At 36.9% G+C, this 14,110-nt stretch overlaps 1 protein-coding gene across 5 annotated transcripts in view; it reads right to left on the bottom strand.

The window, feature by feature from the left end:
- PTBP3 (polypyrimidine tract binding protein 3) overlaps positions 1-14,110 on the bottom strand; it is a 117,411-nt gene that overhangs the window by 21,217 nt on the left and 82,084 nt on the right. For all 5 annotated transcript variants that reach the window (XM_011941790.1, XM_011941795.1, XM_011941782.1 and 2 more), the window contains 2 exons: positions 13,352-13,462; positions 11,578-11,752 (listed from right to left, as the gene is read on the bottom strand). In XM_011941790.1, the coding sequence (XP_011797180.1) occupies positions 11,578-11,752; positions 13,352-13,462 (286 nt within the window). The remainder of the gene's footprint in view (positions 1-11,577; positions 11,753-13,351; positions 13,463-14,110) is intronic.

A 14,110-nucleotide genomic window follows, 5' to 3' on the forward strand; every position in this document is an offset into this window, starting at 1 on the left:
TAAAAATCTAGATAAAAACAGAAACAGTGCTAAACTTCAAACCAGTAGTGGAAAAAACAGAATAATAAACATTTATTCAACAAGTATTGTTTGCATGGTTATTTTGCTTCAGGAATTAGAAAATATTAGTAAACTAAATAGGCATCCTACTCCCCAAGTCTGCTCTGGTGAAGTTTAATAGAGATTAAAAACAGAATAAACAATACACAGAACATGCAATAAGTTAACTGTATAGCATGGAAGAAGGTGACAATTACTATGGGAAAAAACAGGCTGGGCATAGTGACTCACACCTAGAATCCCAGCACTTTGGGAGGCCAAGGTGGGTGGATCACTTCAGGCCAAGAGTTCAAGAGAAGCCTGGAAAACATAGTGAGAACCCCCTCTCTACAAAAAATTTTAAAATTAATCAGGCATGGTGGTGCCTGCCTATATTCTCAGCTACTCAGGAGGCTGAGGTGGAAGGATTGCCTGAGTCCAGGAGTTCCAGGCTGCAGTGAGGCATGATAGAACCACTGCACTCCAGCCTGGGTAACAGAGTGAGAGAGATCTGTTGAAAGAAAGAAAAGAAAGAGAGAGGAAAAAGAAGAGAGGGAGGGGACGGGACGGGAGAAGAGGAAGAGGGAAGGGAAGGGAGGAGAGGGGAGGGAAAGAAAGAAGGAAGGATAAGGAGAGTTCTGAGAAAGAGCTTGTCAAGACAGGTCAAAGAAGGCAGATGAGAAATATCTCTCCCAGTGTACCTGCAAGAAAAGCACTCCAGGCAGAAGAAATAACCAGTGGAACGATCTGGAGGTTGGAACATACCTAATATGTTTGATAAACAATAGGGATATCAGTATTGAGGGATAGAAGGATGAAGTAGGGGAGCATGAAAAAAGATTTGTCAAAAAGAAAAAAAGATAGTACAGGGCCTTGTAGATTCAATGTAAAGATGGGGGCATCCACTCTGAAATAAACAGAAACCTTTGGAGGGTACTCAGCATTAGAGTAAAATGATTTGACTTCATTTCTTTTCTAACTTACACACAATACAATGTACATATATACATGTGTATGTAATATATTATGTATATCTGCGTACAATGTGATGAGTTTTGATATACTGTCATGCTCAGTGGTCAATAACGATCCACATATACAATGGTGGTCCCATATGATTATAATGGAACTGAAAAATTCCTATTGCTCAGTAACGTTATAGCCATTGTAACACTGTAGTGCAACATATTCTTCATATGTTTGTAGTGATGCTGGCATAAACAAACTCAATAATATAAAAGTACAGAAAATAAAATTGTGTACGGTATATAACACTTGGTAATAAAGAATTATGTTACTGGTTTATACACATACTATACTTTTATTATATAGTATATACTATACTATACTTCTTATTGTTATTTTAGAGTGTACTCCTACTTGTTTTTTTAAAAAAACTGAACTGTAGAACAGCTTCAAGCAGGTCCTTCAGGAGGTCTTCCACAACAATGTATTGTCATTATAGATGACAGTTTCATGCATGTTACTGTCCCTGAAGACCTTCCAGCGGGATAAGATGTAGAAGACAGCGATATTGACAGTCCTGACCTTGCGTAGGCTGAGGTTAACGTGTGTATGTGTCTTAGTTTTTAATAAAAAACTAAAAGTTGAAAAAAGTTTAATAGAAAAAAGTTCACAGAATAAGGATATGAAGAAAAAATATTTCTGAACACCTTGTAAACAAAAAATATTTTGTACACAATGTGCTTGTTTCAAGCTAAGAATTATCACAAAAGAGTCAAAGGTTAAAAATAAAAAGTTTATGAAGTTAAAATTATAGTAAGCTAAGGTTATTTTATTTATTTATTTAATTTACTATCATTATTTTTTTAAACTGAGTCTCACTCTGTCGCCCAGGCTGGAGTGCAGTGGCACAATCTGGGCTCACTGCAGACTCCGCCTCCTGGGTTCAAGCAATTCTCCTGCCTCAGCCTCCCAAGTAGCTGGGATTACAGAAGCCCTTCACCACGCCCAGCTAATTTTTGTATTTTCTAGTACAGATGGGGTTTCACAGTGTTGGCCAGGCTGGTCTGGAACTCTTGACCTCAAGTGATCCACTTGTCTCGGCCTCCCAAAGTGCTGGGATTACAGGTGTGAGCCACCATGCCCGGGCAAGCTAAGGCTAATTTATTATTAAGGAAAAAAAAATATTACTTTCAGTCCTGCAACCTCTACTCATGGGAAGTGCCCTATACAGGTGTTCCATTTTTATTTTTATACTGTATTTTTACTGTACCCTTTCTATGTTTAGATACACAAATACTTATCATATGTTATAGTTGCCTATAGTATTCATTACGGTAACATGCCATACAGTCTAGGTGTATAGTAAGATATAACATCTATGTTTAAGTACACAACAAAACCACCTAATGACACGTTTCTCAGAACGTATCCCTGTGGTTAAGGAACACATGACTGTATATTTAAAGCATGTGAAATTATCATCACAATCAAGATAACAAATATTCACACCATTCCTGAAACTTTTCTCATGTCCCTCTGCTATCTCTCTCTCTCCAAACTTTGTCCTCAGGCAACCACTGATCTTTCTCACACTATAGATTAGTTTGCATTTTATAGAAATACACACAAACAGAATTATACAATAGGTGTTCCTTTCCGTCTGGCTTCTTTTGTTCAGCATAATCCCTTTGCCTTTATCACTACTTTATTCCTTTTTATTGCTGAATAGTATTTGACTGCATAGAAGGACCACTTTTATCTATTCACCTGTTAGTAGAATACTTCTAGATTTTGGCTATTATAAATAAAACTGCTATGAACATTTGTGTTTAACAGTAAATCACATTTTAATTAATTAATTTATATATTTTTTGGAGATGGGGTCTGACTGTGTTACCCGAAATGAAGTACAGCAGCTATTCACAGGCTTGGTTAGAGCACACTCAAGCCTGAGCTCAAACAATCCTCCTGCCTCAGCCTCCCATGTAACAGGGACTACAGGTGTGCTGGCCACTGCACCCAGCAACATTTTTAAATTTCACAAATCACCAGGCTAGGTAGGAGCCAGAGGTTTTGCCAACTTGGAATGAGTGATGTTTGCCTTTTGGTTTTCTTGATGTATCTTTCAAACAGTGGAGCACTAAAATTATGATGTACAATACGTAAATTATTTCCTTTTACGATTTGTGCTTTCTGTGGTCTAATAAACTTTGCATATCTCCAGGTTACAAAGATTTTCTCCTATGTCTTCTTCTGGAAATTTTATAGGTATAAGTGCATTTGTATTTAAGAGACAGGGTCTTGGTGTTGCCCAGGCTGGAGTGCAGTGGCTATTCACAGGCACAATACCACTACGGATCTACATGGAAGTTGTGACCTCCTCTGTTTCTGATCTGGACCAGTTCATCCCTCCTTAGGCAACCTTCTTGGCCTCCTCTCCTGGGAAGTCACGATATCGCTGCAGAACTTAAGTGCAGACATCCGATCAGAACAGAACATTATAGCCCAGAAATCCCGGGCTCAGGTGATCCTTCCACCTTGGCCTCCTGAATAGCTGGAACTACAGGTCCACACAACAAATTTTACATACAGGACTAAGACCCATTTCAAATTAATTTGTCAGTATGCCACAGGATAATGGTTAATACTTTTTATCCCCAATACCAATATCCACTTGTACAAAACCCACTTACTGAAAGATTTTCCCCTTCTCTAGTGGATTAGATTGGCAACATTGTTGAAAATCAATTGACCACATCTGTGGATCTATTTCTAGTCTCTCTAATATGCTCCATTAATCTATATATCTATCCTTCTGACATTACCAAACTGGTTTGATTACTGCAGCTCCATGTTAAGTCTTACAGCTTAAAAAAAAAAAGTTTTCAGCAGCTCTATTCTAAATACTTTATTTTTCCATTTCTATATTAATTTTAGAAGTTGGGTCTATCTTACTTAAGCAAGAAAAAGAATTAAAGTCCCAGGGATTAGGCCAGGTGTGGTGGCTCTTGTCTGTAATCCCAGTACTTTAGGGGGCCAAGGTGGGTGGATCACTTGAGGTAAGGCATTTGAGACCAGGCTGGCCAACCTGGTGAAACCCAATCTCTACTAAAAATACAAAATATTAGCTAGATGTGGTGGCAGGCACCTGTAATCCCAGCTACTCAGGAGGCTGAGGCATGAGAACTGCTTGAACTTGGAAGGCAGAGGTTGCAGTGACCCAAGATTGCGCAACTGGACTCCAGCCTGGGTGAAAGAGCAAGACTCTATCTCAAAAAATTTAAAAAGCCCCAGCAATTAGCAGAAAGGATATAAACTGACATTATCTGTAGATGATATGATTGTGTATATTGAAATGTAAAAAGAATCCACAGGCAAATTATTGGAATTCGTAAGAGTTTATCAGGGTTTCTGACTTATGAAATCAAGAGATAACAATGTTGCATTTCTGTATTACCAACAGTTAGAAAACAATAATGATACTTGAAACTTACATTGGGCTTATGTTAGGTATCATTTTAAACTCTTCATGTACATGATGAGCACATTTAATCTTCACAACCCTACCAGTTAAGAACTGTTACACATTACACACAGAAAGAGAAATGCAGAGTAGTTAAGTAACTTGCCCAAGATTACACAGCTCATTAATAATAGGTCTAGAATCAGAATACAAAAAATATGGTTCCCAGACACCACACTATGCCATGTAAAATAAAAGTAAAAGTAAGAAGTTCTCAGGAATAGCCGGGCACGGTGGCTCACACCTATAACCCCAGCACTCTGAGAGGCCGAGGCAGGCGGATCACGAGGTCAGGAGATCAAGACCATCCTAGTTAACACCGTGAAACCCCCCTCTACTAAAAATACAAAAAATTAGCCAGGCATGGTGGCATGTGCCTCTCGGCTTCAGGAGGCTGAGGCAGGAGAATTGCTTGAACCTGGGAAGTGGAGGTTGCAGTGAGCCGAGATCACGCCACTGCACTCCAGCCTGGGCAACAGAGTGAGACTCTGTCTCAAAAAAAAAAAAAAAATTTCTCAGGAATAAATACAACAAAAAAATGTGCGAATCTTTAAGGAGAAAAGTCACCCAACTTTACTGAAAGACATTAACAAACATCCAGGCTGCAGTGGCTCACACCTGTAATCCTAGTGCTTTGGGATGCAGAGGTTGGAGATCACTTGAGACCAGGAGTTTTAGACCAATCTAGGTGATATAGAGGGACCCTATCTCTACAAAAAAAAAATTTTTTTTTAATTAGCAGAGCATGGTGATGTATGCCTGTGGTCCTGGCTACTCAGGAGGCTGAGGTGGGAGGACTGCCTGAGCCTGGAGGTCAAGTTTGCAGTGAAGCATGATTGTACCACTGCACTTCAGCCTAGGTGACTGAGCAAAACCCTGTCTCAAAAAAAAAAAAAAAGTCCAAATGAATGGATAGATGCACAATGTTCAAAGACTGGAAAATTCTATCATAATGATGTCAATTATCTTCTAACTCATTTGTAAATTCAATGTAATCCCAATCAAAACCCAAAGAGCTACTGCTGCTGCTTTTTTTTTTTTTTTGGAACTCAACAAGCTGATCTTAAAATGCTTAAAAAATACATAGTTAAGAATTGCCAACATAGTCTTGAAGAACAGTAAGATAAAAAAGACTTTAGCAGAGATTCAGACTTCTGGTAATGACAAAAGGAGACAACTAGACCAACGTAGCAATGCCCAGAAAAGTAAGTCTTGTAAGTATCAAGCTCGGCCGGGCGCAGTGGCTCACACCTGTAATCCCAGCACTTTGGGAGGCCGAGGCGGGCAGATCACTTGAGGTCAGGAGTTCAAGATCAGCCTGGCCAACATGGCAAAACCCTGTCTCTACAAAAAATACAAAAAAATTAGCCGGTGTGGTGGTGCACATCTGTAGTACCAGCTACTCAGAAGGCTGAGGCATGAGAACTGCTTGAACCTGGGAGGCAAAGGCTGCAGCGAGCCCAGATTGTGCCACTGCACTCCAGCCTGGGCAGAGCGAGACTCTGCCTCAAAAACAAAGACAAAAACAAACAAACAAAAACTCAAGTTAGTAGTATGTGTTTGCAATTCCGAAACCACTTCTGTGTAATCTAAGATTGAGCAAATAGGTAAACATGTTAAGGATAATGGGAATCAGATTTCTTATTCTTAGAGAGTTACCAATTTGTAAAGGGTGCTGGATTGGAATTGGGGTTTTCATTAACCCCAATTAAAATTCGTTTTTTAAAATACACACACACAGAGAAATATATATTTATGAAGCAAACATAGACACACATCCTAGTCATGTCCATTTAGTTATGCCCTATTATCAACGAGCACATCTAATGTTTAGGTATTGATTTTTAAATATCATTTTCCCCTAAAAGAAACCAGGGCTCACTGAAGAAATGGCTGATTCCAGCGCCAGGTTGGGTAAAGAAAATCTGAAATATCTAGTGCCAGAAAGAAAGAAGTGCTCCAATTATGATGGTGGCCACAGAGCCAGTGTGAACGGCCTCCTACTGGCCAAATCAGGGACAACTTGAACATAAAATGAAAAACGATAGTAGGAAATTATACCTTGTAGAATAAAATGAGTCCTTATCAATGTGAAATAAATGAATGAAAGTGATGATGGTAAGAAACCTCATCCTCTTAAAGTGCTGGGATTACAAGTGTGAGCCACTGTGCTCAGTCGAGAAAAACTGTTTTTTTTTTTTTTGAGATGGAGTCTTGCTCTGTCGAGCCCAGGCTGGAGTGCAGTAGCAGGATCTTAGTTCACTGCAGCCTCCGTCTCCCAGGTTCAAGCAATTGTCGTGCCTCAGCCCTGCCACTTGCTGGAACTACAGGAATGTGCAACCATGCCTAGCTAATTTTTGTATTTTTAGTAGAGACAGGGTTTCCCCCCATGTTGGCCAGGATGGTCTTGAACTCCCGACCTCAAGTGATCCACCCACCTCGGCCTTCCAAAGTGCTGGGATTACAGGTGTGAGCCACCACACCCAGCTGAGAAAAACATTCTTTATAATAAAATCCTAGCTAATAAAGGTAGAAGAAATGACGGAATTAGCAAATTATCTCATGGCAACCATCAGAGTAACAAATAATTCTGGCAACAGATGTGAAAAATAAAAGGTGGGCTGGGCGCAATGGCTCACATCTGTAATCCCAGCACTTTGGGAGGAAGAGGCAGGTGGATCACGAGGTCAGGAGATCAAGACCACCCTGGCTAACACGGTGAAACCCCGTCTCTACTAAAAATACAAAAAATTATCCAGGTGTGGTGGCGGGTGTCTGTAGTACCAGCTACTCAGGAGGCTGAGGCAGGAGAATGGCATGAATCCAGGAGGCAGAGCTTACAGTGAGCTGAGATGGCGCCACTGCACTCCAGCATGGGCGACAGACCCAGACTCAGTCTCAAAAAAAAAGAAAAAGGTGAAAAGTGGTAAGAACAGGGTATTTACCAACTCAATCAGTAAATTTGCTATAAAGGGAAAAACAGTAAAATAGTAACATTACAGGGAAGAAACCTGCAAGACCACTTAAACAAGTGATCAAAGCTAACACCACAAGAAAAAGGACAAATTAACATCATATGTCTCCTAATGTAATGAGGTAGGAAAGACAAAATTATTTCTTAGTATTTCTGCTCAAAAATGTATACAACGATGAGGAAAACCCAGACATCTATATTGAAAGACATTCTACAAAAAATATCCTCCCTAATCTCTTCAAAAATCCAACAGTCCAACCTGGGCAACACAATGAGACTCTGTCTCTACAAGAAAATAAAAATAAAAATTAGCCAGGTATGATGGCGAGTGCCTGTAGTCCCAGCTACCCAGGAGGCTGAGGTACAAGGATCACTTGAGCCCTGGAGGTTGAGACTGCAGTTAGCTGTGATTGCATCTCTGCACTTCAGCCTGGGCAACAGAATAAGTCCCTGTCACACACACAAAAAAAAAGTTATGAAAGACACAGAATAAAGAAATGTTCTGAATTAAATGACTCGAAAGAGACATGACAAATAAATTAGCCTGATACTTGTTTGGATCTTTACCAGAAAAAAATTCTGTCATAAAAGACACTATTTTCACAACTGGCACTTTGGGAGGCTGAGGTGGGAGGATCACTTGATCCCAGCAGTTTGAGACTAGCCTGGTTGAAACAGCAAGACTCCATCTCCACAAAAAATGGGGGGAAAAAAAAAAACAAAAAACCAAAAAAGCCAGATGTAGTGTTGCTTGCCTATAGTCTAGCTACTTTGGAGGCTAAGGCAGGAGGATCGCTTGAGCCCAAGGTCAATGCTACAATGAGCTATGATCATGCCACTGCACTCTAGCCTCGATGGCAGAGAAAGACTATCTAAAAAAACAAAAAGTCTATGGATTAAAGGATTGTATAGATGTTAATTTCCTAACTTTGATAATTAAACTGTATTTAGTAAGAATGTCCTTGTTCTTAGTAAATACACAATGATTAATTTAGACATAAAGGGACATCATAATCTGCAACTTACTCAAGTGGTTTGGGGGTGGGGGAAAATAAATATACATACACATGCATACACAAATATAGATAGTGTATATATTATATATGTATATACATACACACACATAAATACTCAGATGATAAAGTAAATATGGCATGACGCTAATAGGGCAATCTGACTAAGAGATACATAGAAGTTCTTTGTACTACTCCTGCAATTTAATTTCAAACAAAATTTAATTTCAAAGTTTAAATATATTTATGACCTTATATCACAAAGGATTTCTTAAATAAGACACACAAAAAACCACAAATATAAAGGAAATAAAAAATAAACTTGACTACATAAAAGTTAGCATTATCAATAAATCAACAAGCCAAAACTGGGAGAAACTATTTTGCAACCCATACAGCAAACAATGGACTAGTATCTGGAATACATAATGAATTCGTACAAGTAAGAAAAAAAGGAGAAATAAAGCACAAAAATAGACAAAAGAATTGCACAGGGATGGGGGTGAGAGGTAAAAGACTACACACTGGGTACAGTGTACGGTGCTTGGGTGTACCAAACACCAAATCTTTGCTTGCACCAAAATCTCAGAAATCACCACTAAAGAACTTATTCGTGAAATAAATAAATAAACAGAAAATTTATGACAGGATGAATAATAAAGAAAATATGTTCAACCTCATTAGTAATTAGGAAAATGCAATTGAAAACTATGTTAAGATACCATTACACATACACTAAAATAAAAAAAAAAATTTAACCTCACTCCTTCCAGTAGGAGATGACTTAAAAAAATTTTCTTCATCTCACAATGCAGTTACAAACTGGTGCAATCACTTTGAAAACTGGCATTATGTAATAAAACTGAAGAAATATGTTCTCTATGACCCAACAATTCCTTTCCTATGTACTTCTTAAAGAAAACTCTTGTCCAGCAGGAAAGAATGTTCATAGTAGCATCAAACTAAAACAAACAAAATATTTATCAACAATAAAATGGATAAACAAACCATAATATATTATTCTTCCAATGCAATGGGATACTATAGACTTGACGGTACTAAGAATGAATGAACGATAGCCACATGTATGAATACGGATGAATCACCAAAGCCATACAGGGCAAATAAAATAAAGTCACAAAAGAAAACCAGCATGAGTCCATTTATGTCAAGTTCTAAATACAGTTTTAAAATTTTTTAATGCTTTAAAGTACTGAATGCTTTAAAAAAAATTTTAAGTTGCATTTAGGGATATATAATGAGTAGTAAAAAAAAAACAGGAAAACAGAAAAGCAAGAGAATAATTATCAAATTTGGGACTGTGGTTATCTTGGGCAAAGGAGAGTGAACAAAATTGAAGAAGAAAGGTACACAGCGTGCTTCTTCAGTATGTATAAATACTTTATTTCTTAATCTGGGTGGTAATCACATGGGTGTGTATATACTTACGTGTTTTATACGCTTTTCTATGAGTATAACAAATGTTACTAAAAGCAAGAACACAGTGCTTATGACTCAGCCCTAGAAACTGTAAAGGGCAACCTTTAAAAGAGAAAGAACAGCCAGTCAAGTAGGAAGAAAGTAAGGAGAGTGGTGTTTCCAAAGCCAAGAAAAAAAGAAGGGAATTGTGAAACTGTATCAAATATTAGTGAGAGGCAAAGTAGAGAAACTTTCACATAATATATAAAGTGCATTGTTCTCTCTCTGATGAATCACTTTTTTAGGATATAGACATTATTTTGCAGTGACTAAGGATTTATTAATAACATTAATGAGAAAGGATATATGAACATTCTGATATTTTATATTCAAAAATCAAAATTCTTAACATATTTTTAAAATGTCCTCCTCCCATAACACAGAACATTAATTGCACCAAGAGTACATAATCAATTATTAGAATAAGTGAATTCTTACATTTGACAGCTGAGTTTCGGCAAACTTTAATTTGCCCCAGTATTTTTTTTGCCCCAAATATTTCTATCATTTGTTATTAAAATGGTAATGACAAAGACCTTTGTCACTGCCAAATCAGGTAAGTAAGTTAGGGGCTGGTAACAAATATAAAACACAAAAATTTGGTCAAAGAAGCCAAAACAGACATTTTAACAACGTAAGAAAGATGCACTGCATCACTCCCTTGGCTTTTTAAATTAAAAATAATAAAAAAGTTTTTACTTTAAAGTAATGAACTATTTTCTAGAAAGTTTGGACAATCATTTGGTTGTCTTAATTTTATAATTTGATTGTCTTAATTCTTCTAATTTTCTCACCTATAAAGCATGAACTAAATACTACTTAAAGTCTCAATTAGCAATATTTTATGGTGTTATTTGGTAAAGGGAAAATCAATCACAAAAGGTAGTAATACTTTATCTAAATAATAAACCACTCTTTTGAGAACTGTGAAACCAAAAGTAGCACATACTAACCTAATAAGATATTCAGACTGGGCCATCCATTGCTTTCTCCTTAAGAGGTTTACTTTAAATAAAAGGAGGAGGCTCTTCAAAGCTACAATTTGCAGAGACAGTTCAGAAGGCTGCATTTTTACTAATGCAAAATGCAACTTCACACAAGCTTAAGATACAGCTGGAAGTTCTAAAGTTTAAGAAACAAAACAAAATAAATCCTCTTCTTTGAATAAAAGAAGATCCTACTATTAATTTAGGCTTGATATAAAATATCACTACTTAAAAAGGGAAAAATACTTTCCTCAAGGGCATATATGGCAAAATTATTTTGGCTATAAACTAGCATATTTAAATTAATAAGACTACTTATTTGAAGCAAATGGTCTCTCGCTTTTAAAGAATGAGAAATATCAATGTTAGAAAATAAATTTGTAACTCAATTTCAGATATTCATTTGTTTTGTCAACTCACAGAACCTCCTAATATTAATATTTAATTAATGGGCATACTTTGTTCCAGGATTCTTGCTTTCCTTTATAAATCCTGAGAGAACTCAAGAAGAAAAAGGCTTATAAACACACATGGCTTAATAAATGAAACTTGTAACTTCAGAAAACTTGCTTTGTGACCCAAAAAAGAACTACTCACCAAAAGCAGCAGCCATAGGGGGTTCAAGGGATGGCTGGCCATCACCAGTAGGAAGGTCTAAGCGAGTGAAGTCTCTGCTTTTGTCATTATTATATTTCACATTAAGGCTGGTGAGCTTGGAGAAGTCAATGCGCAGAGTGCAGCATGCATTATAGATATTCTGGCCATCCAGAGCCTAAAGCATGTAAGAAAGGGACTGGTTTTGGCAAGACAAGAACACTGATAACCAAGAAGCGTCTACTTTGACAAAGAGTGGCAATCAGGTGTGAGGCAGAAAGCACTGACTAAAAAGCCAAAGTCTTGGGTTTACTTTTACCTCACAGTCATTAACTATGAGCCTAAGAGAGAAAAAGAAAATCTCTAAGTCTCAGTTTTCATCTGTAAAATAAGACTGGTAATATTTATCTTGTCTGTGGTAAGATCAAGTAAGAGAGGAGAAATGTAAAAGATTGGAAAACTACTGTCTATCATAGAAATGTTCACTATTATTATGTTATTTTGCCTATACCAAAAGTTTTAAGATACTCTGATTTTACATTCCATTTTAATTCATTTTAGTATAATTCACATTATACTAGGATGTATAAGCTTTGTTAGGATGAAAAAAAGCTTTTGTAAATGGTACCTGTCAAAGCCACAATATATAAAATATTATCTACCACTTACTTTTTTCTATTGTAAATTTACTTTGTAATACTTTGAATAATAAACTGAGGGAAATGTGGAGTCAGTTGCAACCAAAGATTAGCAACCCCTTCCTTTGCAAGAATAAAAATTTACCTAAGGGTATTTGTGACCACTTAGGACTTTCACAAATGCTTGAATTTATAAAAATAGATACCAGAAAGCAAAGCACATAAAAATAAAACATACATACATATATATATATATATCCTGATTTATAATAATGGTCATTGACAAGTATGCCATCATAAAGGTACAAAATAATACATGCAAGTTCAGGGTACAGCAAATATAAAGGCTATACTCCCAATCGAGTGCCAGACACTGTGTGGTACACAAAAGTATCACAAGCCTTAGTCCTCATCTTTGACCAAAAACTAGAAATGACTAGCAAAAACTGCTACAAGATGAAATTAGAGTCAGGGATAGATATCAACAGGAGGTATGCCTAAGATAACCAAACTGAACGTCAAGTTTTATATCTTGTCAAAATAGGTTTTCGTGTACTAAAAAAGGTAACATGAATTGACAGCAGCATATTTCCTAAGATTTAGCATCTCCACCAATTTAGAGCTCAACAGGAATAAACATTGAATACAGCTGCAAAAATGGTGAAACCAATTTCTGACTGATTTAACAGAAGTAAATGTTCTATAGCCATACCACCATGAATGTGCCTGATCTCATCTGATCTCAGAAGTTAAGCAGGGTCGGGCCTGGTTAGTACTTGGATGGGAGAAGTAAATGAAAGCACGAGGGTAATGATGGCTCTATTAGCTTACATCAGGAGTATTGTGTTCAACTATAGACTTTAAACATGACAAACAGGACCTGAGTCTCAGAGATGTGAGAGGTGTTAGGAGATTTGAGATCATTTCATATGAAAAACTAATGATTTTTAGCTTAGAAAAAAAAATACATGGCATCATACACTTTAAAATGACTAAAATGGTAAACGTCATGTATATTTTACCAAATTTTTTTTTTAAAAACACGTGGTAAAGTGGGGCACAAGAGAAGATATGATGACTTCCTTCAGGCATCACTAGAGTCATTAACAATTGAAAAATGAAACAAAGATCATAATTACCATTTTGGCATAATGTGCATTTACTGGGTCAGCATACTGAAGCAAGGCTTGAAACTGATTATTCTTTGTAAAGGTGATAATCTTCAAGACTGTGCCAAATTTAGAAAATATCTGGAAAACAGTTCAAGTTAGGTTAAATGTAAAAGAAAGGTATCAAACTAATGTACCTTTATAAATACAATTTGTTCATAAATCCTTTTAAGTGAAAATTTTCTCTTTAAAACTTTGGTACCAAAATGACTTAAACCTAAAACATTAACATTTCAATACCTATGCCTATCTTAGAACAATGCCCGGTACACAACTAGCCTATTTTATGGCATACATAAATGGTACAGTATTAAAATAGAACACTACAATAATCAATGGGATGAGATGTGTTACAAAGCATATGAATAAAAGTGGGAGTCACGGACCAACTATTTCACCCTGTGAAGAATCATCTACTTTTTGAGATTTCTGTAGCCACTAGAAGATGTTCAACTAGAGGCTGCTCTATTAATTCGCCAAATATTTGGAGGATTGTTCTAAACACTGCAAAAACAGCAGTAAACAAAACAGAGACAAAAGTCTATGCCCATATGAAGACAGACAATAAACAAATGACAAATATCCTAATATCTGATGATTTCAAAAGTCTTAAGAATAAAAATAGGCCGGGCGTGGTGAATCAAGCTTGTAATCCCAGCACTTTGGGAGGCCGAGACGGGCGGATCACGAGGTCAGGAGATCGAGACCATCCTGGCTAACACGGTGAAA

The sequence above is a fragment of the Colobus angolensis genome, unplaced genomic scaffold (genome assembly GCF_000951035.1).
Source record: "Colobus angolensis palliatus isolate OR3802 unplaced genomic scaffold, Cang.pa_1.0 Scaffold103, whole genome shotgun sequence".
Taxonomy (NCBI): Eukaryota; Metazoa; Chordata; class Mammalia; order Primates; family Cercopithecidae; genus Colobus; species Colobus angolensis.